We start from the raw sequence: 26,528 nt of genomic DNA on the forward strand, positions 1-26,528 counted from the left end.
GTGCACGAAACTCAAAAGGTTAGTATGCAGGTGCAGCAAGTGATTAAGAAGGCCAATGGAATGTTGGCTTTCATTGCTAGGGGGATAGAATATAAAAATAGGGAGGTATTGCTTCAGTTATACAAGGTATTGGTGAGACCGCACCTGGAATACTGCATACAGTTTTGGTGTCCATACTTAAGAAAGGACATACTTGCTCTCGAGTCAGTACAAAGAAGGTTCACTCGGTTAATCCCGGGGATGAGGGGATGGACATATGAGGAGAGGTTGAGTAGATTGGGACTCTACTCATTGGAGTTCAGAAGAATGAGAGGCGATCTTATTGAAACATATAAGATTGTGAAGGGGTTGGATCGGGTGGATGCAGGGAGGATGTTCCCGATGATGGGTGAAACTAGAACTAGGGGGCATAGTCTTAGAATAAGGGGCTGCTCTTTCAAAACTGAGATGAGGAGGAACTACTTCACTCAGAGGGTGGTAGGTCCATGGAATATGCTGCCCCAAAAAGCTGTAGAAGCTACATCATTACATAAATTTAAAACAGAAATAGACAGTTTCCTAGAAGTAAAGGGAATTAAGGGTTACGGGGAGCGGGCAGGAATTTAGACATGAGTCTAGGTTCGGATCGGTCATGGCCCTGTGGGTAGCGGAGCGGGCCCAGGGGCTGTGTAGCCTGATCCTGCTATTTCATGTGTCCAATTCTGTTAGATTCAGGAGATAGTTCTGTGATAGTAGATTGGCGGTTAGGATCAGATCAGCCATGATCTTATTGAATGGCGGAGCAGGCTCGAGGGGCCGATTGGCCGACTCCTGCTCCTATTTCTTATGTTCTTATACAGAGTAAAGCTCCTGCTACACTGTCTCATCAAACACTCCCAGGGCAGGTACAGCATGGGTTAGATACAGAGTAAAACTCCCTCTACACTGCCCCATCAAACAGTCCCAGGGCAGGTACAGCACGGGTTAGATACAGAGTAAAGCTCCCTCTGCACTGTCCCATCAATGTGCAAATAATAGGGTAATAATAATGGGGGATTTCAACTTCCCCAATATTAACTGGGATAGTCAGAGTGTGAAAGGCTCAGAGGGTGTAGAATTCTTAAAGTGCATCCAGGAGAGCTTTTTGAGCCAGCATGTAGAAAGTCCTACAAGAGAGGGGGCGGTACTGGACCTAATTCTCGGGAATGTGGCCGGCCAAGTGGAAAAAGTGCTAGTAGGTGAGCACTTTGGTGATAGTGACCATAATATGGTAAGATTTAAGGTGGCCATGGAAAAGGACAGGGATGGGCCGGAAATAAAGCTTCTAAATTGGGGGAAGGCCGATTTTAATAGGATAAGGCAGGATCTGGCCAAAATGGACTGGGATCAGCTACTTGTAGGAAAATCCGCATCGGAGCAATGGGAGGCTTTCAGAAGGGAGATTGAGAACATACAATGGCAACATGTTCCCGTAAAGGTCAAGGGTGGTTCCAAAAACCACAGGGAACCTTGGATGTCAGGGGATATACGGGAATGGATTAGGAAAAAAAGGAGGGCTTTTGGTAGATACAAAAGGCTAAAGACGGAGGAAGCCCTAGAGGAGTACAAAAAGTGCAGGGGGATACTTAAAAAAGAAATTAGGAGATCAAGGAGGGGCCATGAAATAACACTGGCAAGCAAAATAAAGGAAAATCCGAAGATGTTTTATAAGTATATTAAGGGTAAGAGGATAACTAGGGAAAAAATAGGGCCCATTAGGGACAAAAGTGGCAATCTGTGTGTGGAGCCGGAAGATGTAGGAGGGGTTCTGAATGAATTTTTTGCGTCTGTTTTCACTATGGAGAAGGACGATGTAGACATAGAAATAGGGCGGGGGGACTGTGATATGCTCGAACATATTAACATCGAGCGGGGGGAGGTATTGGCGGTTTTAGCTGGCCTAAAAATGGATAAATCCCCAGGCCCGGATGAAATGTATCCCAGGCTGCTGTGTGAGGCAAAGGAGGAGATTGCGGGGGCTCTAACACATATATTCAGGACCTCTCTGGCCACAGGGGATGTGCCAGAGGACTGGAGAACCGCTAATGTAGTACCATTATTCAAGAAGGGTAGTAGGGAAAAACCGGGGAACTACAGGCCAGTGAGCCTAACATCAGTGGTAGGAAAATTATTGGAAAAAATCCTGAGGGACAAAATGTGTCTCCACTTGGAGAGGCAAGGATTAATCAGGGATAGTCAACATGGCTTTGTCAAGGGAAGATCATGTCTGACTAATTTGATTGAATTTTTTGAGGGGGTGACTAGGTGTGTGGATGAGGGTAACGCAGTGGATGTGGTATACATGGATTTCAGTAAGGCCTTCGATAAAGTCCCGCACAGGAGACTGGTCAAGAAGGTAAGAGCCCATGGAATCCAGGGTGCCTTGGCACATTGGATACAAAACTGGCTTAGTGGCAGAAGGCAGAGGGTGATGGTCGAAGGTTGTTTTTGTGACTGGAAGCCTGTGGCCAGTGGGGTACCACAGGGATCGGTGCTGGGTCCCTTGCTGTTTGTGGTCTACATTAATGACTTGGATATGAATGTAAAGGGTATGATCAGTAAGTTCGCGGATGATACAAAAATTGGTAGGGTGGTAAATAGCGAGGAGGGTAGCCTCAGTCTGCAGGACGATATAGATGGGTTGGTCAGATGGGCGGAACAGTGGCAAATGGAATTTAACCCGGAAAAGTGCGAGGTGATGCACTTTGGGGGGACTAACAAGGCAAAGGAATACACAATGAATGGAAAGACCCTAGGCAAGACGGAGGGTCAGAGGGATCTGGGTGTGCAAGTACACAGATCCCTGAAGGCGGTGGAACAGGTGGATAAGGTGGTAAAAAAGGCATATGGAATACTTGCCTTCATTAGCCGAGGCATTGAATATAAGAGCAAGGAGGTTATGATGGAGCTGTATAAAACACTGGTTAGGCCACAGCTGGAATATTGTGTGCAGTTCTGGTCGCCACACTACAGGAAGGATGTGATCGCGTTAGAGAGGGTGCAGAGGAGGTTCACCAGGATGTTACCAGGGCTGGAGCGCTTCAGCTATGAAGAGAGACTGGGCAGGTTGGGTTTGTTTTCCTTGGAGCTGAGGAGGCTGAGGGGGGACATGATTGAGGTGTACAAAATTATGAGGGGCATAGATAGGATGGATGCTGAGGAGCTTTTTCCCTTAGTAGAGGGGTCGATAACTAGGGGGCATAGATTCAAGGTAAAGGGCGGGAGGTTTAGAGGGGATTTGAGAAAGAACTTTTTCACCCAGAGGGTGGTTGGAGTCTGGAACTCACTGCCTGAAAGGGTTGTGGAGGCAGAAACCCTCACAACATTTAAGAAGCATTTGGATGTGCACTTGAAATGCCATAGCATACAAGGCTACGGGCCAAATGCTGGAATATGGGATTAGATTAGACAGGGCTTGATGGCCGGCGCGGACACGATGGGCCGAAGGGCCTCTATCCGTGCTGTATTACTCTATGACTCTATGACTCCCAGGGCAGGTACAGCACGGGGTTAGATACAGAGTAAAGCTCCATCTACACTGTCCCATCAAACACTCCCAGGGCAGGTACAGCACGGGTTAGTTACAGAGTAAAGCTCCCTCTACACTGTCCCATCAAACACTCCCAGGGCAGGTACAGCACGGGTTAGATACAGAGTAAAGCTCCCTCTACACTGTCCCATCAAACACTCCCAGGGCAGGTACAGCACGTGTTAGATACAGAGTAAAGCTCCCTCTACACTGTCCCATCAAACACTCCCAGGGCAGGTACAGCACGGGTTAGATACAGAGTAAAGCTCCATCTACACTGTCCCATCAAACACTCCCAGGGCAGGTACAGCATTCCTTACTTCTCTAGTGTGACCGTATTATTTCCTTGTAGCCAAAGTGAGACTTGCAATTTAGGAGATAATTTGTGTTAGGGGTCCACAGCCATTACAAACTGTGCCAAGACTGGGAAACTGTTAACACAGGACCCTTACTGCCAGCAAAGGAGATTTTCAGTAGGGCTGAATTAAATCCCAGGCCCAGAGATGAACACTCAGTGTGTAAGTGACTGCACCAGAGCCCGCAGAGACAATGAGGTTATATGATTCAGTAAGTCTGATGCAGTTTGAAGTCCAAGTTACAGTGTGTAAATGTTCTAAACCACAATTACCTTATTTATTTTCCAGGTTCTTCTGGCCTCTTCTATCATTTCTGCACTGAATCCTTTCTTGAGTTTTTCAGGTGCAAAGGCATTGAGTTCCTGGCAGAGCTTGGCGAGAACAAAATCTCGTAATTTCACAAAGTCCTCGGATGGTTCTTCAGCTGAAATTCCAAAACAAACGGCCATAAAAAAAAAGTTAGGATTTGGTACAGCTTAAATTAGAATATAGGAATATGGAAAGGCCATTCAACCCAACCAAATCCCTCGCTCAGGATTACGTAGCTTTTTATTTTTAAAACGCTAAACCTGTATCTCTATACTTGCTGGTCCATTAATAAATCATGATTGCAGAGTGCTCAGTTCCATTCACAACTCCTCAGATAATGAAGCAGTCCGTGTCCGCATGCAGCAAGACCTGGACAACATTCAGGCTTGGGCTGATAAGTGGCAAGTAACATTTGTGCCACACAAGTGCCAGGCAATGACCATCTCCAACAAGCGAGAGAATCTAACCACCTCCCCATGACATTCAACGGTATTACCATCGCCAAATCCTCCACCATCAACATCCTGGGGGTCACCATTGACCAGAAACTTGACTGGACCAGCCACATAAATGTCACGACTACTAGAGCAGGTCAGAGGCTAGCTATTCTGCGGCTCACCTCCTGACTCCCCAAAGCCGTTCCACCATCTACAAGGCACAAGTCAGGAGTGTGATGGAATACTCTCCACTTGCCTGGATGAGTGCAGCTCCAACAACACTCAAGAAGCTCGACACCATCTAGGATAAAGCAGCCCGCTTGATTGGCACCCCATCCACCACCTTAAACATTCACTCCCTCACCACCGGCGCACCGTGGCTGCAGTGTGTACCATCTACAAGATGCACTGCAGCAACTCGCCAAGGCTTCTTTGACAGCAGCTCCCAAGCCCCCGACCTCTACCACTTAGAAGGACTAGGGCAACAGGTGTATGCGAACATCACCACCTCCAAGTTCCCCTCCAAGTCATACAGCATCCGGACTTGGAAATATATCACTGTTCCTTCATCATTACTGGGTCAAAATCCTGAAACGCCCTACTGTGGGAGCACCTTCACCACACGGACTGCAGCGATTCAAGAAGGCAGCTCACCACCACCTTCGCAAGGGCAACTAGGGATGGGCAATAAATGCTGGCCTTGCCAGTGACGTCCACATCCCAAGAATAAATTTTAAAAAGTTCACTTTCCTTTCAAATGCCTGTTATTTCAGGATTTGCTTTATTAAGTGCCAATCTTTTCCGTCAGTCAATAACTCAACAACGTTTAAGTGCGCAAGTTAAATAGGTGACGGAATGCAGGTTCAATTTTCCTCTCCAGTTTCTGATCTCAGTGAAAAAAGAGTAGGCCCGTCCCCATAGCAACATGGCCCATCAAAGCACTCTGCCCACAACAGGTTGTCACCGACAGTGGGTGGTCTAGAGAAAAGAGATTTAAATTCAACTTCCCCATCCTAAGTGCCTCCCATGGCCATAGAAATGCAACTTAGGCTAGACAATCCAACCGCTGTGTTGCTTGTGTCGGGGGGAGGGTATACGGATTCTAACGGCCGCCTGCTGGCACATATTAACATTTTAATTGCTCTAAATTCTAATTTTCTCAACCACATTGCACTATTCATTCTGCTTGCTTGAAAATGGCCACTGAACAGGTCCCAGTGGAGACACTAACCAGTAATATCCAGTATGGATGGCTTTGCTGTGTAAAACTTCTGGACTGTCTCCATCAGCTGTGCACCATGTCCTTCACCCTGGAATGGAGGCAGCACCAGCATTTGGCTTCAAGATAAAACAAGAATCAATCAATCAATAGAAATCACTGTTCAATTGAGAGGAAAGCAGAATAGATTGATCAGCCTGTATACTTTCGCCTGCTGCTCTCGACCCGAGCCCATTACTTCTACCTCCCGTTTTCTTCTCTTGGTCCCTCGGGCCCTCCTCTCCAGTTTCCTCCCCTTCCTGTCACCCAGTCATTCCACCTTTCATTTCTCTCTCGGGTACTTCGCCCTCCCACCAATTCCACGACTCCTCTGCCTTTCTTTCACTGTCTCAGGCTTAAATCCTCCTTGGATAAGCCCACAACTTCCCTCCCCCATTCTGGGAAGGGCCCATCAAGGCACCTGTCGCTGTCTCTTTACAAACAGAAACCCCAACTGCCCCATCCTCCTCGCATGGCGACCTTCCCAACCAGATTGCCTACTGGTGTCTAACATGGCCAATCTCCTTCACATCCCACTGTTTACCCCCACCCCACCGCTCCTCCCCTCCCCTCTATGGACTTTGCAGATCAATACTCATCACCCCCTCTCCACATCTCCCTCCAGAATGTCCATTTGCTCGTGAACAAGACCCTCACCATCCACGACTTATTATGGATGATTGCATCAACATCATGGCCTTGACAGAAACTTGGCTCACGAGTGGCGACACCTGGCCCCTTGCTTAAGGCTTCTCCGTCTGGCTATACTTTCCATCATCCGCCCCAGCCAAAAGGCTGCAGTGGTAATGTGGCCCGGATCACCAAATCACATCTTGGTCTGTCCCCCTACTCTTATGGCATTTTCTCCTCCTCGGAGCACTCTGTTCCACCCCTCATTTCTCCAACGCCCCAAGTCCCAACCAGAGTTTCTAATTGAGATATCCTCCCCTCCCTCAACCTCTGCACGGAGTGACTCCTCATCCTCGGTGATTTCAATCTTCATCCTTTTGCCGCCTCTTCGCTGCCTTCCTGTCCTCCCTAAACATCTCTCTCCATATTAATTCTCCTACCCATATTCACATCCACCCCCTTGACCTCGTCATCTAATGTGGCCTCTCTACTCCAATCATTTCAATCACAGATCTTTGAACACTTCCTTGAATCCCTCACCACCCACATCCCCTTACCCCCTTCCAGCCCAACTTCCTCTGTGCCTGCCCCTGAAATAAGCTCTCCATGAAGTCACTTACAATTGCACTTTAAACTACCAACTGTCTACCCTTTGGTCCTCCAATCACCATGATACTTCTGCAATGGTTCTCCTCAATCACTCCCTCACACCCACCTTTGATGCCCTGGTCTCCAGCAAAACTTATACTCTCTTCCATCCTGATCGATCCCCATCCTCGCTCCCTCAAGTCAAAGAGGCGCAGACCTGAAAATATCAGGCTGCACAACCAGTTTACCCATCTATCTCCCGATCTATCTGGACCACATCAAATGCCATCAGGCCTCACTCCCCTTTGCCAAACGGCTCACGACTCCAGGATCATCCTGAAGAGCAAAGATAACTCCCGGCTTCTTTTCTCCACTACCAACCATCTCTATAAATGCCTCTCCACTGCCCCCTCCAATCTCACCAACAACAAGCGCTTGGAGCCCATGGCCGCCTTCATCACTGAGATTCACACAATCCGTTCAGCTGCCTCTGCCCGCAGCCCCCCCCCCCCTCACACATTCAAGCCACGCTTCCCCCAAAGTTCTCCCTTGCCCCATCACTGAACTCGCATCTTTCTCTAGTTTTCTCACCTAAATCTCCTCATGACCGGAGCTCACCTTGTCCTGGCGACCCACTTCCTGCTCTCTCGACCCTATTCCCACTAAACTGCTGATCACCCAACTTCCCTTCCTGCCTCTCATGCTAGCTGATATTGTGAACCTCAGGTACAGTCCCCCTCCCTTTCAAAACTGCTATCAACAACCCCTCAAAAAAAAAACCACAACCCCTCTGTCTTCGCAAACCAGCATCCCATCGCCAACCTCCCTTTCCTCTCCAAAGTCCTTGAATGTGTTGCTGCCTCCCAAATCCATGCCCATCTTTCCCGCAGCTCCATGTTTGAATCTCTCCAATTAGGTTTACGCCCCTGTCACAGAACTGGAAACAGCCTTAATCAAAGTCACAAATGACATTCTATGTGACTGTGGTTCATTATCCCTCCTCGACCGCTCTGCAGCCTTTGATAGTAGCCCACACCATCCTCTTCCTCCAAAGCCTCTCCTCTGTTGTCCAGCTCAGTGAGATTGCCCTCGCTTGGTTCCACTCTTGCCTATTCAATTGTAGTCAAAGAATCTCCAGAAATGGTTTCTCTCCTCGCCCCCACACCGGTTCCTCTGGTGTCCCCCAAGGATCTATCCTTGGCCCCCTCCTATTTCTCATCGGTGACATCACTGACATGGGATCAGCTTCCACATGTACAACCACGATACCCAGCTCCACCTCGCCACCACCTCCCTCGATCCTTCACTGCTTCCATGTTCTCAGACTGCTTGTCTGACATCCAGTCTTGGATGATCTTCAATTTCCTCCTCTTAAACATTGCGAAGACCTAAGCCATCATCTTTAGCCCCTGCCACAACGTCGTACCCTCGCCACTGATTCCAGCCCTCTCCACGGCCACTGTCCAAGGCTGAACCAGACTGTTTGTAACCTTAGCGTCCCGTTCAACTTGGAGCTGAACTACCAACCCAATTTCCTCTCCACTACAAAGACCATCTATTTCCACCTCTAACATTGCCTGCCTTCACCTCATGCCTTGGTTCATATGATGCTGAAACCCAAATCTATGTTTGTCACCCTCAGACCAGACTATTCCAGTGCTCTCTTGACCAGCATCTCATCCTCCAATCCATAAACGTCAGCCCATCCAAAACTGTATCCGATCCCGCACCAAGTCCCACTCACTCATCACCCCTGTCCTTGCTGGCCTACATTGGCTCCCGGACCCCCAACATCTCCAATTTAAAATCATCATCCTTGTGTTTAAATCTCTTCAGGGCCTCGCTCCTTCCTCACTAACTTCCTCCAGCCCTACAACACCCTCCTCCCACCCCAAACTCAATTTCTCTGTGTGCATCTCCCCTCCCTTCATCTCACTATTGGCAGCTGTGCCTTCAGCCATCTACATCCCACACTCTAGAATTCCCTCACTAAACCACACTGCTTCTCCACCTCTCTCCTTAAAACCTACCCTTTCCACCAAGCTTTCAGTCACCAAACCTTTGGCTCAACGTCCATTTTTGTCTAATTATGGCTCTGTGCAGCGCCTTGGGGCGTTTTTCTACGTTAAAGGGGCTATATAAATTGTTGCAAAGGAAAATCAGTCCATTGTAAGTGGCAATGTCACACTGACCATCTGATCGAGAGGGTTTTACAGTTATTGTTTTAGGATTTCTCATTATAATTTGCAGTTTGATCAGCATTTATTTTGGACTGGAACATTTCTATAAGGGATCTTGCTGCTGGTTACCTACCCAATTCGAGGTCTCATTTTGTCAGGATATGCATAGAAATTATATACAGTCATATAACCCACAGTTGCAAAGCGTGGGGAGCCATCTTCAAGATATTTCTCAAACCTGCGTAAAACAGAAATGATAAGGAAATGACAATCACAACCGCGCTTCTTGACTTTTGCTTCCCCTCAAGCCCGCCACTGGAGATAATGAGCACGCAGCTGGATCCCACTCAATCCGTGCCTGCTCTCAAATACAGAGTGAGCCACAGACAGCCCCCCCTCCCCCTATGATCTCGTATGTTCTTTGTGGAGTTATACTACAGATTATTACTGGTGGTGGTTTGATGTTACTGCCTATATTGAGAGTTCATTTTTTTCTTTACCAGCACATGCCTTAAATGAGCAGGAAACCTTGGCCATAACCGATCGCACCACATGCGCCCTAACCTTAGACATAGGCATTAATACAAGTTCTGCAAAAAAATCTTCCTGCAATTAGATACTTACACCAGAAAGAACTGCCATTTGTCATCATCCACATCGATGAAGCTCGCCGTTTCGATGAACCAGATGAGGAAGGTCTGCAGTCTCTCGTGGTATTCTTTGAATCCTGGACAGCTAATGTCAGTCTGCATGAAAGAGGATTATCATCACGACTGAACTGTGGCACAATTCAACCAGTAATATTTTAAGATGCACAGTCAATGTACCCTAAAGTACTGATGTTTTCGATGAAAACCTTGTACGATCTGCCTGGGCTGGCCATTGAGGGTCTGTGCAACGTAGGTGACTATTGTTTTTATTTTAAATCGGTGTCAAGCAGCTCAGTTTCTTCTTTGTGGAGAAGTCCCGAGATTGGGAATGGATAATAACCAGTGACGACGTAAGCTTATTCTACAGGGCACGACACAGGAGAGGGATCTGGGATACTGGTGGATAAAGGGGCTGAATCCATCAGCACAGAGTGCGGCAGCAGTAGAGAGAGCAAATAGGGCCTTGGGCTGTATAACCAAGGGGATAGAGCAGAAATCTCGGAGTGATTGATTTTGTACAGAACATTGGCCCAGTCCCACCTGGAGTACTGGGTACAGTTCTGGGCTCTGTATCAGGAGAAAGACACCAAGGCATTGGAGAGGCTGCAGCAAAGGGCAACTAAACTGAGAGCTGGGATTAGGCCCCTGGGTTACAGGGAGAGGCTGCAGAAACTGGGAATGTTCACACGGGAAAAGGCTCAGGAGGATTCAAGATCATAAAGTACATGGACAAGATAAACGTCAATATGTTTAACACAGTCACAGATTGTACAAGAGGCACAGCCCCAAACGTAGAAGATGGAGAGTGAGAGGACAGTTTAGATTTAACTCCTTTACACAGAGGGAGGTGAGGGTATTGATGCGCTATCAATTACTCATAAAAGACTGAGAGTTAAGAGAGTAACTAAAGGCTTTTATTAACAAAAGATTGAAGGTCTGCCTCGAGTAGTCGACCGGTCCAGAAATACAAAGGGCTGGGGAGCAGTCACCTTTATACTAGGACTTGTGGGAGGAGTCAGCCGAGGCATGTACACAGTGGAATACAAACAGTGGTTTACCACATTCACCCCTTGTTTAAAATTGAGTCCGGCGGGGTGAAGTGTATTAAAAGTTAGTGTATTGGAGTCTCTCCGGAGGTCTTGTCTGCCGCTGTGATCGGCGTGGCGACGGCAGGGGTAGTGGAGCTTCCGGCGTCGAGTCCTGCGTGGGCTGTGGCACAGGCGTGTCGTCCTCGTAGATGTCGAGCGGGTCGCGGGGCCCAGGCCTGCCGTCTGCTGGGGCTGGATATCGGATCGTGGGGGGGGGGGGGGGGGTGGTAGTGAGTAGTGGGTTACTGCGGCCCCCGAGGGTGCAAGGTCTCTTATGGAGACTGTGTCCTCCCGCCCGTTCGGGTATGCAATGTAAGCATACTGGGGGTTGGCGTGGAGGAGGTCGACCCTCTCGACCAGGGGGTCCGTTTTATGGGTCCTCACGTGCCTTCTCAGCAGGACCGGCCCTGGGGACGTCAGCCATGGCGGTAGCGATGTCCCCGATGTGGACTTCCTTGGGAAGACAAACATTTTCTCATGAGGGGTGGCGTTAGTGGCAGTGCAGAGCAGTGACCGAATAGAGTGGAGCGCATCGGGGAGCACATCCTGCCAGCGGGAGGTTGGAAGGCCCCTAGACTTTAAGGCTAGCAGGGCGGCCTTCCAAACTGTCGCATTTTCTCTTTACACCTGTCCGTTCCCCCGGGGGTTGTAACTGGTGGTCCTGCTTGTGGCAATACCCCTAGTTAGCAGGTACTGACGGAGTTCGTCGCTCATAAACGATGAGCCCCGGTCGCTATGGATATAGCTGGGGAAACCGAACAGGGTGAAGAGGTCGTTCAGACATTTAATGACCGTGGCACTGGTCATGTCCGGGCAGGGAATGGCGAACGGGAAACGGGAGTACTCATCAATAATATTGGAGGAAGTACACATTGCGGTCGGAGGAGGGGAGAGGCCCTTTAAAATCAACGCTCAGGCGCTCGAAGGGGCGAGTGGCTTTTATCAGGTGGGCCCTGTCTGGTCTATAAAAGTGCGGTTTGCACTCAGCGCAGACTTGGCAGTTCCTGGTCATGGTCCTGACCTCCTCAATAGAGTAAGGCAGGTTGCGGGCCTTGATGAAGTGGAAGAACCTGGTGACCCCCGGGTGGCAGAGGTCATTGTGGAGGGCCTGCAGTCTATCGATCTGCGCGCTGGCGCAGGTGCCACGCGATAGCGCATCCGGGGGTTCATTGAGCTTCCCGGGCCGGTACAAGATCTCGTAATTGTAGGTGGAAAGTTCGATTCTCCACCTCAAGATCTTGTCATTTTTGATTTTGCCCCTCTGCTTGTTGTTAAACATGAAAGCAACTGAACGTTGGTCAGTGAGCAGGGTAAATCGTTTTCCGGCCAGGTAGTGCCTCCAATGGCACACAGCCTCCACAATCGCCTGGGCCTCCTTCTCAACAGCGGAGTGTCTGGTCTCCGGGCCTTGGAGGGTTCGTGAAAAGAAGGCCACGGGTCTCCCCGCCTGATTGAGGGTAGCGGCCAGGGCAAAGTCGGACGCGTCGCTTTCCACCTGGAAGGGGATGGATTCGTCCACTGCGTGCATGGTGGCTTTGGCAATGTCTTCCTTGATACGGTGGAAGGCTAAGCGGGCCTCTGCAGTCAAGGGAAAAGAGGTGGACTTGATCAGCGGATGGGCCTTGTCCGCATAGTAGCGGACCCACTGGGCATAATAGGAGAAAAACCCTAGGCACCTCTTCAGGGCCTTGAGGCAGTGGGGCAGTGGGAGTTCCATAAGGGGACGCATCCGGTCGGGGCCGATGACTCCGTGTTCCACAACACAGCCAAGGATGGCGAGGCGGTTTGTGCGGAATATGCACTTCTCCTTGTTATATGTCAGGTTCAGGAGTTGGGCGGTGCGGAGGAATTTTTCGAGGTTTGCGTCATGGTCCTGCAAGTCACGGCCGCAGATGGTCACATTGTCCAGATATGGGAAAGTGGCCTGCAACGCATTTTGATCTACCATCCGGTCCATCTCCCTTTGGAAGACGGAGACCCCGTTGGTGACGCCAAAGGGAACCCTAAGGAAGTGGTAGAGGCGGCCGTTTGCCTCAAAGGCAGTATACTGGCGGTCCTCAGGGCGGATAGGGAGCTGGTGGTACGCTGATTTCAGGTCAATGGTCGAGAAGACGCGGTACTGCGCGATCTGGTTGACCATATCAGCTATGCGGGGGAGTGGGTAGGCGTCCAGCAGGGTGTAGCGATTTATTGTCTGGCTGTAGTCGATGACCAGGCGCTGCTTCTCGCCGGTCTTAACGACCACAACCTGGGCTCGCCAGGGGCTGGTGCTGCCCTCAATAATCCCTTCCTTCAGGAGCCGCTCCACTTCGGTTTTAATGAAAACCCTGTCCCCGGCACTGTATCGCCTGCTCTTTGTGGCGATGGGCTTACAGTCAGGGGTGAGGTTAGCAAACAGTAGGGGGGGGTGACTCAGTGTGGAGAGGTTGCACCTGGTGCGCGGTGGGCAATTTGGGAGCTGCTGGCTGCGGACTGTGAGTGGGGGTAGGGGTCCACCGTACGCCATCGTAACACTTTTAAGGTGGCACTGAAAATCTAACCCCAGCAGGACGGCAGCGCAGAGATCGGGCAGGACCAGAAGTTTAAAATGATCGTACACGGTCCCGTCTACTACGAGTGTCACTACGCAGTAGCCGCCGATGTCCGCCGACTGGGACTCGGAGGCCATAGAAATCCGCTGGTGCGCAGGCAGGACTGGGAGAGAGCAACGCCGCACCGTGTCGGGGTGGATGAAGCTCTCCGTGCTCCCAGAGTCAAAAAGGCAGATTGTATCGTGGCCATTTACCTTAATGTCCATTGTGGAACTGGCCAGCTGGTGCGGTCTCGCTTGGTCCAGTGTAACGGATGCCAGCGTAGGGGTCGGTGTGTCGCTGCGGGTATCAGATGAGGCGGTGTTGGGGGCCTGCTGCGTTCCGGCTGTCGTCCAAGATGGCGGCGTCCATGATCCCCATGTGGCTGGAGGCATCCAAAATGGCTGCTGTACCGGTGGTTCGCACATGGCCGGGGAGGCCCAAGATGGCGGCCCGCATGGCCCACACGCGGCGCTGCTGGGGTTCGGGGTGGCTTTGGCCCTGCAGACGTTAGCGTAGTGTCCCTTCTTCCCGCAGCCCGAGCAGATCGCGTTTTTTGCCGGGCAGCGCGCTCTGGGGTGTTTTGCCTGGCCACAGAAGTAGCATTTCTGGCCTTGGGGCACTGCTGTCTGGCCTTGGGACACTGCTGCGGTAGTTGGGCCGTTGCTGGGGTGGCACGGCGCTATGAGGCGGTCCTACCGTGTCCCAGGCTGTCATTCCCCGCGGTGTCCACGGTGCAGAGGAGTAGGCATCCATGCCCCGGTAGGCTGCATCCAATGATAGTGCGAGTTCAGAGGCCTTGTTGATGTCGAGGTCACTCTGCTCCAACAGTCGCTGTCGGGTGTAATTGGATCTGTGGCCCGCTACAAAAGCGTCCCGGATAAGTTCCTCTGTGTACACGGCGGCCTTTACATCCTTACAACCACAGGCCCGGCCAAGCACAGACAGTGCCTGAAGGTATTCCACGGTCGATTCCCCAGGTTGTTGTTTACGACTCCCCAGAAGGTGCCTGGCGTACACTTCGTTCACTGGGCGCGTGTACTGGTCCTTGAGGAGCTTGATAGCATCCGCGTACGAGGTCGCGTCTTGGATGACCGAGTACACTCGGTGGTTCACTTTGGAGGTCAGGACATCCAGTTTGTCCTCGTCCGATTTGATAGCTGCGGAGGCGGTCAGGAATTTTTCGAAACACTTAAGCCAGTGAGTAAACTTGGTGGATGAGTCCGCCTCCCGATGATCTAAGTCCAGGCATGCTGGTGTGAGGATCTTCTCCATTATAAAAATTTTGTTAATAAAATTGATGCGCTATCAATTACTCATAAAAGACTGAGAGTTAAGATAGTAACTAAAGGCTTTTATTAACAAAAGAATGAAGGTCTGCCTCGAGTGGTCGACCGGTCCAGAAATACAAAGGGCTGGGGAGCAGTCACCTTTATACTAGGACTTGTGGGAGGAGTCAGCCGAGGCATGTCCAGGCATGTACACAGTGGAATACAAACAGTGGTTTACCACAGGTATGGAACAGGCGAGACAGTGGGGCTGCTTTGAATCTGCTGAGAGTTAAGATAACTTTTTTGCTCGTTTTCTCTCTGCCACTCCTGAAGGGGCAGAGTCTTGCTGGGTATGCTCTCTCGGGTATTGGCCACCCTCCAATACCGCACCCAACTGCTCATTCTTGTGTGTGAGCGGAGACGGTGCGTATCGGCAGGACATTCAACCATGAAGGGAGGTGCCAAGAGAGCTGAACACTATCCTGCCCTCACCCGAGTTCCACGCGTGCACTATCCAGCAGGGGTTACTGGACAACAATTAGAAGCTGGCTGATTCTCTCCACCGCAGCCAAGTAGCGCTGTCGTGCTGCTACTCGATATCAGCTGAGCATCATATGTTAGAATGCTGGCTCCGAGAGATACTTTCAAACAGTGGTTGGGTGTGCTCTGAGAGACTAGGATATCCAGGGTGGCCTCCTCAGAGAGTAAAGGGCCCATCATTTCTGGGCCCCCCCCCCCTCCTTGTATTAGGCACCATCTTGTCCTGAAAGCAGAGTAGTCTTGAGCTGTGAATTTAAGGGCACATGGAGTGACAGACATGTGACCATCCTGTGTCAGTAACTGAACATGGAGAATGTGTTGGAAGGATTTGCTGTGTGAAGCTCCTTTAAGATTTCAGTGTGACAATAGTTCCAGTTGCAACTTGCAGCCTGTATGTGTGCCGTTCTGCACTGGCCATGTATATTAACCAAAGGCCAGTAAGATTGCACAAAAGCTTTGGTAGGGTGAGCAGCATAAGAGTAACTGATTCGGAGAACGCACTTTATGCTGTAGATACTTGAAACAGGTGCTTCTATCGGAAACTGCTGGGTAGCATTACACTGACACATTCTCTTGGGTCTGTCACCATCGTCCATATTTGCAGTCGGCTTCCCTGGGCGTTGCAGAGAGTAATCACCCTGTTTGGCTCTCTCCCACCAGGCACTGCAAACCGCTCTTCCCCCAGGGAGGGTGCCCTTGAATGGCAATCAGGGTAACCCTTTTCCTCATTCCATACAGCAGGAGCTCAAGGGCACCATCTGTTCTCAGATCAGCTCCCTCAGCACATACCACAGTAGGCAGAGCATTTACCCTCCAAGCCATAGCAAACCCTGAACACATTTTCACACAGAACTATACATTCAGCATGCAAACAGCTGTTCAACACAGTTTAAAATCATAAACACTCACCAAATGTGTCCAGAATAAGAACGTGAATTACAGCAGATGAAATGGTGAACAGCCCAAAAGTGTTAAGCTGGAAGGAAATGCCCTCAAAAATGGAGCTTGTGGTTTCCCACACTACAGAACTGAGAGAAACCACAAGCATTAAAAGAAGAATTTCAGGGAGTTCAGACAACATCCTGGTACTGTAATAAGCTGAACAGGCCGCCATCGCCTGGAGCTAAAACAAGTCTACACTTGGGCAGACAAGTCTGTAGAAATTAAATGTTCTTCAACAGGTCCCGAGACAGAGAAAGATAAACCAATTTTATAATGGCACACATTATAGCAATAGAGGGGGAGACGGAGGGGGGGGGGGGGGGGCAGGGAGAGGGAGGGAGCCCCAGAGAGAGAGAGAGAGAGAGAGAGAGCTTTACAGGAGTGTTATCAAAAAACAAAAAAAATGCGACACCGAGCTGTATAAGGTGGTGTTAGGGCGGATGACCAAAGGCTTGGTCGAAGAGGTAGGTTTTGCGGATTGTCTTAATGGAGGAAAGAGAAGTGGAGAGGCGGAGAGATTTAGGGAGGGAATTCCAGAACTTAGGACCTAGGTAGCTGAAGGCACGACGGCCAATAGTGGAGCATTTTAAATAGCATCAGCGGGAAACGTGAGCTGCGAGGCTTTAAAAGGCCCCCAGAGACCAGGTAGGCCTCATAGCGTCAGAAAACGCGAGCAGCGAGGCTTTAAAAGGCCCCCGGAGACCAGGTAGGCCTCATAGCGTCAGAGGCGGCGGTGGGAAACGCGAGCGGCGAGGCTTTAAGAGGCCCCCAGAGACCAGGTAGGCCTCATAGCGTCAGAGGCGGCGGTGGGAAACGCGAGCGGCGAGGCTGTAAAAGGCCCCCGGAGACCAGGTAGGCCTCATAGCGTCAGCGGCAGAGGCGGGAAACGCTGGCGGCGAGGCTTTAAAAGGCCCCCGGAGACCAGGTAGGCCTCACAGCGTCAGCGGCGGGAAACGTGAGCGGCGAGGCTTTAAAAGGCTCCCGGAGACCAGGTAGGCCTCACAGCGTCAGCGGCGGGAAACGCGAGTGGCGAGGCTTTAAAAGGCCCCCGAAGACCAGGTAGGCCTCACAGCGGCGGCGGGAAACGTGAGCGGCGAGGCTTTAAAAGGCCCCCGGAGACCAGGTAGGCCACTCAGCGGCAGAGGCGGCAGGAAACACGAGCGGCGAGGCTTTAAAAGGCCCCCGGAGACCAGGTAGGCCTCACAGCGTCAGGAAACGCGAGCGGCGAGGCTTTAAAAGGCCCCCGGAGACCAGGTAGGCCTCACAGCGTCAGCGGCGGGAAACGTGAGCGGCGAGGCTTTAAAAGGCCCCCGGAGACCAGGTAGGCCACTCAGCGGCAGAGGCGGCAGGAAACACGAGCGGCGAGGCTTTAAAAGGCCCCCGGAGACCAGGTAGGCCTCACAGCGTCAGCGTCAGGAAACGCGAGCGGCGAGGCTTTAAAAGGCTCCCGGAGACCAGGTAGGCCTCACAGCGTCAGCGTCAGGAAACGCGAGCGGCGAGGCTTTAAAAGGCCCCCGGAGACCAGGTAGGCCTCACAGCGTCAGCGGCAGGAAACACGAGCGGCGAGGCTTTAAAAGGCCCCCGGAGACCAGGTAGGCCTCACAGCGTCAGCGGCGGGAAACGCGAGCGGCGAGGCTTTAAAAGGCTCCCGGAGACCAGGTAGGCCTCACAGCGTCAGCGGCGGGAAACGCGAGTGGCGAGGCTTTAAAAGGCCCCCGAAGACCAGGTAGGCCTCACAGCGTCAGCGGGAATCTCGGAGCGGCGGCGACCAGGTAGGTTTACTAATCTCCAATCTCGGAGAGAAGTAAAAAGTAATCGAAGTGTGACGTCACCAGAAAGCAGGTAAGTGATTGGTTGGTGAGTATTTCTCTCTTTTTTAAACTCTAACTCTGTGGTTTATAGTTTCTAGGGTCTCTGTGGGGTAGCGGGGACTGTTGGTAAACCAGGGCCCTAAAATATATCATTTATCTGTAGTGTAATTGGTGGGATTGATTTGATATAATTTAATTTCAATTAAAGGGTAAGTCATGGCAGGACAGCCCGGTGCCATGGTATGCTCCTCCTGCGCTATGTGGGAACTCAGGGACACTTCCTGTGTCCCTGACAACTACGTGTGCAGGAAGTGTGTCTAGCTGCAGCTACTGACAGACCGCATTGCGGTGCTGGAGCAGCGATTGGATACATACTGGACCATTCGCGATGCTGAGGACGTCGTGAATAGCACGTTTAATCAGTTGGTCACACCGCAGGCAAAGGTGCCACAGGCAGAAAGGGAATGGGTGACCAACAGGCAGAGTAGCAGGCACAGGCAGGTAGTGCAGGGGTCCCCTGTGGCCATCCCCCTCTCAAACAGATATACCGCTTTGGATACTGATGGGGTGGGATGGCTTATCAGAGGAAGGCAGCAGCAGCCAACTTCCTGGCACCAGGGGTGGCTCTACTGCACAGGACAGGAGGAAAAAGACTGGGAGAGCGATAGTGATAGGGGATTCTATTGTAAGGGGAATAAATAGGCGTTTCTGCGGCCGCAAACGAGACTCCAGGATGGTGTGTTGCCTCCCTGGTGCAAGGGTCAAGGATGTCTCGGAGCGGCTGCAGGGCATTCTGGCGGGGGAGGGTGAACAGCCAGTTGTCGTGGTGCATATAGGTACCAACGATATAGGTAAAAAACGGGATGAGGTCCTAAAAGCTGAATATAGGGAGTTAGGAGGTAAATTAAAAAAACAGGACCTCAAAAGGTAGTAATCGCAGGATTGCTACCAGTGCCACGTGCTAGTCAGAGTAGAAATAGAAGGATATTTCAGATGAATACGTGGCTAGAGGAATGGTGCCAGAGGGAGGGATTCAAATTCCTGGGACATTGGAACCGGTTCTGGGGGAGGTGGGACCAGTTCAAACCGGACGGTTTGCACCTGGGCAGGGCTGGAACCAATGTCCTAGGGGGAGTGTTTGCTAGTGCTCTGGGGGAGGGTTTCAACTAAAATGGCAGGGGGTTGGGAACCTGAGCGGCGAAAAAGAGGAAAGGGAAACTAGGATAAAAGCAAAAGACAAGGAGAAAAACAAAAGTGACAGGCAGATAAATCAAGGGTTTAAATCTAACATGGCCACAGTAAACAATAATTCGAAAAGATCTAAGAGCGTTAAAATTACAAGCCTGAAGGCTTTGGCCTACAAATTTGGTGGGCTGCGCCACCAGTTAGCGCCCAAAGAGGGCACTTAGTGGCTTTAGCACCACTGGCCACGGCCCCCGCGAAATTTAGCGGGGCGCTAATGGCGGCGTTAGCCTGTAGTGCTGCGCCGCCACTGATGACGTCATCGGTGTGCGCAGCGCCCCGATACCGCCCCGATCGCGATATTGGGTCGCGCCCCCCGCTGTAACGCCGGTCGCAATCTGCGACCGGTTCAGGGGGGCCGGCCTGCGGCGGTAGTGCTGCTAATTAAAGGGGAGGTGCGGGGAGGCCATTTTTTTTGCTGGCCACCTGCCAGCACCTCCTCGCGCCGCCACCCCCCCCCCCCCCCCGGGCAGTGCCGGCTGTGTCCCAAGAGCCCGGCACCTCTCCTCGGTGCCGGGCTCTTTTGCCGGCACTCGCGATCTCTGATCGCGCTGGTGCAGGCCCCTCCCCTTTAAGGGGAAGACCTGCAGTACCGCAGCGCGCCGTGCCGCAGCGTGTGGCGCTGCGGCACGTTGCGCTGCAATGTTCAGTTGCAGCGCCCCAAGAGAGACGCGGGGCGCCTCGAGCAGCGCCCCACTTCCGTTTGGGGCATATCGGGCTGGCGCAAGCGGCTCCGCCCGGAGCGGTAATTCTGGCGCCCAGGCGAGCTTGGCGCCCCCGAATTTCTAGGCCTTTGTGTCTTAATGCGAAGAGCATTCGTAATAAGGTGGATGAATTAGCTGCGCGAATAGAGGTAAACGAATATGATATGATTGGGATTACGGAAACATGGCCCCAGGGTGGCCAAGGCTGGGAATTCAACATCCAGGTGTATTCAATAGTCAGGAAAGATAGGCAGAAAGGAAAAGGAGGTGGGGTGGCATTGCTGGTTAAAGAGGGGATTAACACAATTGTAAGGAAGGATATTAGCTCTGATGATGTGGAATCTGTATGGGTAGAACTGAGAAATACCAAGGGGCAGAAAACGTTAGTGGGAGTGGTATATAGACCTCCGAACAGTAATGCGGAGGTCGGGGATGGCATTAAACGGGAAATTAGACAAGCGTGCAATAAGGGCACAGTAGTTATAATGGGTGACTTTAATCTACATATAGATTGGGCTTACCAAATTAGTAACAATACTGTGGAGGAGGAATTCCTGGAGTGTATACGGGATGGTTTCCTGGACCAATATGTCGAGGAACCAACCAGAGATCAGGCCATCTTAGACTGGCTATTATGTAATAAGGATTCATTAGCAATCTTGTTGTGCGAGGCCCCTTGGGTCGGAGCGATCATAACATGATAGAATTCATCATTAAGATGGAGAGTGAAATAGTTGACTCAGAGACTAGGGTCCTGAATTTAAATAAAGGAGACTACGATGGTATGAGGTGCGAGTTGGGTAGGATTGATTGGGGAATGTCACTCAAAGGGTTGACGGTGGATGGGCAATGGCAAACATTCAAAGATCGCATGGATGAACTACAGAATTTGTTCATCCCAGTTTGGCATAAAAATAAAACAAAAAAGGTGACTCAACCGTGGCTAACAAGGGAAATTAGGGATAGCATAAGATCCAAGGAGAGGACATATAAATTGGCCAGAAAAAGCAGTAAACCTGAGGATTGGGAGCAGTTTAGGATCCAACAAAGGAGGACAAAGGGATTAATTAAGCAGGGGAAGAGAGTATGAGAGTAAGCTTGCAGTGAACCTAAAAACTGACTGTAAAAGCTTTTACAGATATGTGAAGAGAAAAAGATTTAAGTCAAGCGTAGGTCCCTTGCAGTCAGAATCAGGGGAATTTATAATGGGGAACAAAGAAATGGCAGACCAATTAATTTGGTTCTGTCTTCACAAAGGAAGACACAAATAACCTCCCAAAGATGTCGGGGAACATAGGGTCTAATGAAAGCGAGGAACTGATAGAAATCAGTATTTGTAGGGAAATGGTGTTAGGGAAATTGACGGGATTGAGGGCCGATAAATCCCCAGGGCCTGATAATCTACATCCTAGGGTACTTAAGGAAGTGGCTCTAGAAATAGTAGATGCATTGCTGGTCATCTTCCAAAATTCGATAGACTCTGGAACAGTACCCATGGATTGGCGGGCAGCTAATGTTACCCCACTGTTCAAAAAGGGAGGTAGAGAGAAAACGGGGAATTACAGACCGGTAAACCTGACATCGGTAGTGGGGAAAATGCTGGAGTCCATTATAAAGGATGTAATAGCAGAGCACTTGGAAAAAAGGGACCAGATCGGACAAAGTCAACATGGCTTTACAAAAGGTAAATCGTGCTTGATTAATCTACTGGAATTTTTTGAGGATGTAACTGGTAAAATAGATAAGGGAGAACCAGTGGATGTGATGTATTTGGATTTTCAAAAGGCTTTCGATAAGGTCCCGCATAAGAGATTAGCATGTAAAATTAAGGCACATGGGATTGGGGCAAGATATTGACTTGGATAGAGAACTGGTTGGCAGACAGAAAGCAAAGATTTGGAATAAACAGCTCTTTTTCCGAGTGGCAGGCAGTGACTAGTGGGGTACCGCAGGGATCGGTCCTTGGCATAGTGGTTAGCACTGTTGCCTCACAGCGCCAGGGACCCGGGTTCGAATCTGGCCTCGGGCGACTGTCTGTGTGGAGTTTGCACATTCTCCCCGTGTTTGCGTGGGTTTCCTCCGGGTGCTCCGGTTTCCTCCCACAGTCCAAAGATGTGCGGGTTAGGTTGATTGGCTATGATAAATTGACCCTTAGTGTTAGGGGGATTAAATACGTGGGGTTACGTGGATAGAGTGGGATTTGTGTTGGTGTAGGGGTTACGGGGATCGGGTGGGATATGTGTCGGTGCAGGCTCGATGGGCCGAAATGGCCTCTATCTGCACTGTGGGGTTTCTGTGATTCTGTGATTGGACCTCAGCTATTCACAATATATATTAATGATCTGGACGAGGGAACTAGGTGTAATATCTCCAAGTTTGCAGGCGACACAAAGCTGGGTGGGCGTGTGTGCTGTGAGGAGGATGCCGAGAAACTCCAGTATGATTTGGACAGGTTGGGTGATTGGGCAGAAGCATGGCAGATGCAATATAACGTGGATAAATGCGAGGTTATCCACTTTGGTGTCAAAAACAGGAAGGCAGATTATTATCTAAATGGCAATAGATTGGGAGAAGGGGAAGTGCAACGAGACCTGGGCGTCCTTGTGCACCAGTCGCTGAAAGTAAGCATGCAGGTGCAGCAGGCGGTTAAGGCGGCAAATGGTATGTTGGCCTTCGTAGCGAGAGGGTTTGCGTACAGGAACAAGGATGTCTTGCTGCAGTTGTACAGGGCCTTGGTGAGGCCACATCTTGAGTAGTGTGTGCAGTTTTGGTCGCCTTATCTGAGGAAGGATGTTCTTGCCATGGAAGGAGTGCAGCGAAGATTCACCAGGCTGATACCTGGGATGGCAGGAATGACGTATGAAGAGAGATTGGGTCGATTGGGCTTGTACTCGCTGGAGTTTAGAAGAATGAGAGGGGATCTCATCGAAACTTATAAAATTCTAACAGGACTAGACAGACTAGATGCAGGATGGATGTTCCTGATGGTCGGGGAGTCCAGAACCAGGGGTCACAGTCTAAGGATAAGGGGTAAGCCATTTAGGACAGAGATGAGGAGGAATTTCTTCACCCAGAGAGTGGTGAAACTGTGGAATTCTCTGCCAAAGGCGGCAGTAGAGGCCAATTCATTAAATATATTCAAGAATGAGTTAGATATATTTCTTAAGGCTAAAGGGATCAAGGGATATGGGGAGAAGGCAGGGACAGGGTACTGAATTTGGATGATCCGCCATGATCTCATTGAATGGCGGAGCAGGCTCGAGGGGCCGAATGGCCTACTCCTGCTCCTATCTTCTATGTTTCTATGTTCAAAAAGCCAGAATAGGCGGCATGCAGGGGATTATAGGGCTGGGGAAGATTACAGAGATAAGATGGGGCGAGGCCATGGATGAGAATTTTTAAATCGAGGAGTTGCTTAACTGGGAGCCAATGTAGGTCAGCAAGCACAGGGGCAATGGGTGAACGGGACTTGGTGCGAGTTAGGACACAGGTGGCAGAGTTTTGGATGACCTCAAGTTTACGGAGGGTAGAACGTGGGAGGACGGCCAGCAGTACATTGGAAGTCTAGAGGTGATAAAGGCATGGGTGAGGGTTTCAGCAGCACAGAAGTTGAGGTAAGGGTGGAGACGGGCGATATTACAAAGGTGGAAATGGGCTTAGTGATAGAATGGATATGAGGTAGGAAGTTCAATTCACGATCAAATATGACCCTAAGGTTGCAAACAGACTTGGTCAACCTCAGACAGTTGCCGGGGAGAGAGGTTGCATCAGTGGAAAGGGAACATAGTTTGTGGCATGAACTGAAGACATTAGCTTTGGTCTTCCCAATATTTAATTGGAGGAAATTTCTACTCATCCAGTGCTGGATGTCGGACAAGCAGTCTGACAATTTAAGAGACCGTGGAGGGTTCGAGAGAGATGGAGGAGAGGTATCATCAGCGTACATGTGAAAACTCACGTTGTGTTGCCTGATGTCACCGAGGGGCAGCACGCAGATGAGAAATAGGACGGGGCCAAGGATAGATCCTTGGGGGACGATGCGGGAGCGGGAAGAGAAGCCGTTGCGGGCTTTTATGGTTACGGCTGGAAAGAGAGGAATGAAACCAGGCGAGTGCAGTCCCATCAGCTGGACGACGGTGGAGAGGCGTTGGAGCAGCATTTTGAGGTCAACCGTGTCAAAGGCTGCAGACAGGTCCATTTGACACCTTGCTAAGAGCAGTTTCAGTACTGTGGTAGGGGCGGAAGCCTGATTGGAGGGATTCAAACAAGGAGTTCTGGGAAACATGGGCATGGATTTGGGAGACGACAACACATTCAAGAACTTTGGAGAGGAAAGGGAGGTTGAAGATGGGGTGATAGTTTGCAAGGACGGGGGAATGGGGGGGGGGGGGGGGTGTCAAGGATTGGTTTTGTGAGGATAGGGGTGACGACGGCAGATTTGAAGGAAAGGGGGACAATATCCGAGGAGAGAGAGCCGTTAACAATATGCACTAACATGGGAACCAGAAAATAAAGTTGGGTTGTCAGCAATTTAGTAGAAATAGGGTCGAGAGAGCAGGAGGTTGGTCTCATTGACAAGATGAGTTTTGAAAAGGCAAGAGGGGGAGACAGGAGAGAAATGAGAGAAATATGCAAATTTACAGTTAGGGCAGGGAGAAACCAGAGAGGAAGTAAGTTCCAGTGGGCATGGGGAAGGGAGGGAATTGAATGCAGAAGCAGTTGAACGGATGTCGTCAATCTTTTGACAAAAATTAAGTTTGAGATTAGGTGTACCTAGGAGCAAAGCAGACAATGGAAGAAGGAAGATCAACTTTATAGACTCCCCAAGATGAAGACGAATGACCAGAGGGAGGCAGATCTGCCCCACTATTCCAGAGGAAGAGGAAAAGATGATGAAGGCAACAAGCATTTACATAATGGTTGCCAATGTAGAAAAATAGCCAAAGACATTTCACAGAGGTGAAATCAGACAAAAATGGGCATCAACTTAAAGGAGATATTAAGAGTGGTAACCAAAAGCTTGGTGAGAGGTGAATTTCAAAGGGGGTCTTAAAGAGAGGAAGGTGGAGATATGACGAGGTTTACAGAGGGTATTCCAGAGTGTGGGGCCTCGGCCGCTGAACGGGTGGAGTGAAGGGAGGGGAGATGTGTAAAAAGCAAGAGTGGTAGCAGCGGAGAGTTCTGGGGCAGGGGAGGAGTGCTTGTCGGGCTGGAGAAGTTACAAAGATAGGAAGGGGTAAGGCCATGAAAAGATTCAAACAGAGGATGAGACTGGGAGCCAATCATTGAGCACAGAAGATGGGTGAAAGTGACTTGGTGTTGGATGAGATACGGATCAGCTGAAGTTTACAGAGGGTGCGAGGTGGAAAGCCGGTCAGAGCAGCATTGAAAGAGTCGAGTCTGGAGGTAACAAAGTATGGATGAAAGTTTCAGCAGCAGGTGGGCTGAAGCAGGGATGGAGACGGGCGATGTTAGCAGTGGAAGTAGGCGGTCTTTGTGATGGAGCGGATATGGGGTTGGAAGCAGAGTTCAGGGTTGAACAGGATGCTGCGATTACCAACAGTCTGGTTCAGCCAGAGACCGTGGCTGGGGAGAGGGATGGAATCAGTGGCTAGGAAACGGAGTTGGCAGCCGGGGCCAAAGACAATGGCTTCCGTCTTTCCAATGTTTAACTAACGGAAATTATAGCTCATCCAGGACTGGGTGTCGGACAAGCATTCTGACTAAACAGAGACAGTGGAGGGGTTGAGAGAGGTGCTGGAGCTGGATGTAGTCAGCGTACATGTGGAACCTCACCTCACATCTTCGGATGACGTCACCAAGGGGTAGCATGCAGAGGAGGGGCCAAGGATAGATCCTTGGGGGAGCTCCACAGGTAACTGCAGGACGGGAAAAGTAGTCACAGCTCCGGCTACAATTAAATAGGCGAGTGTTACCAGGTGAGGGCAGTCCCACCGAGCTGGTCAACGGAGGAAGGGTGCTGGAGGAGGATGGTGTGGCTGACCAGGTCAAGGTTACCAAGAGGTTGAGAAGAGATAGTGCACTGTGGTCACCTTCACCGCCACAGAGGATATCACTTGTGACTTTGGTTAGGGCCACTTCCATGCTGTGGCAGGGACAGAAATCTGATGGAGATATTCATATGAACGTAATGGACAGAAAAAGGGCAGCTGGCCCATCAAGGTTGTCGCATTCAGTCATGTTGCAAGTAAGCATCATGACCACCCCCCCCCCCCCACCCCCCCACCCCCCCAAATGCTCCTCACCCACCAGCAGCCATGTAATCTCCTGGGAGATGCAAAAAGAGGCCAATTCAGGGGGGGAAAAATAATTCTGGGATCATCCTCTGCAACTCTCGAAGGCGAGCAAAAAGCAGCTCCAGGGACCACAATGACCACGAGGCAC

General features: G+C 50.6%; 1 protein-coding gene across 3 annotated transcripts in view; it reads right to left on the reverse strand.

Annotated features, from left to right (window-relative positions):
• The window catches only part of hat1 (histone acetyltransferase 1), a 92,114-nt gene that overhangs the window by 21,366 nt on the left and 44,220 nt on the right, over window positions 1-26,528 (reverse strand). For all 3 annotated transcript variants that reach the window (XM_085972654.1, XM_085972655.1, XM_085972656.1), the window contains exons 6-9: window positions 9,930-10,051; window positions 9,439-9,543; window positions 5,881-5,987; window positions 4,176-4,327 (exon numbers count right to left, since the gene is read on the reverse strand). In XM_085972654.1, coding sequence (XP_085828780.1) covers window positions 4,176-4,327; window positions 5,881-5,987; window positions 9,439-9,543; window positions 9,930-10,051 — 486 coding nt within the window. The remainder of the gene's footprint in view (window positions 1-4,175; window positions 4,328-5,880; window positions 5,988-9,438; window positions 9,544-9,929; window positions 10,052-26,528) is intronic.

The sequence above is a fragment of the Somniosus microcephalus genome, chromosome 33, assembly GCF_052327205.1.
Source record: "Somniosus microcephalus isolate GS21.2 chromosome 33, FLI_Smic_1.0, whole genome shotgun sequence".
Lineage (NCBI taxonomy): Eukaryota > Metazoa > Chordata > Chondrichthyes > Squaliformes > Somniosidae > Somniosus > Somniosus microcephalus.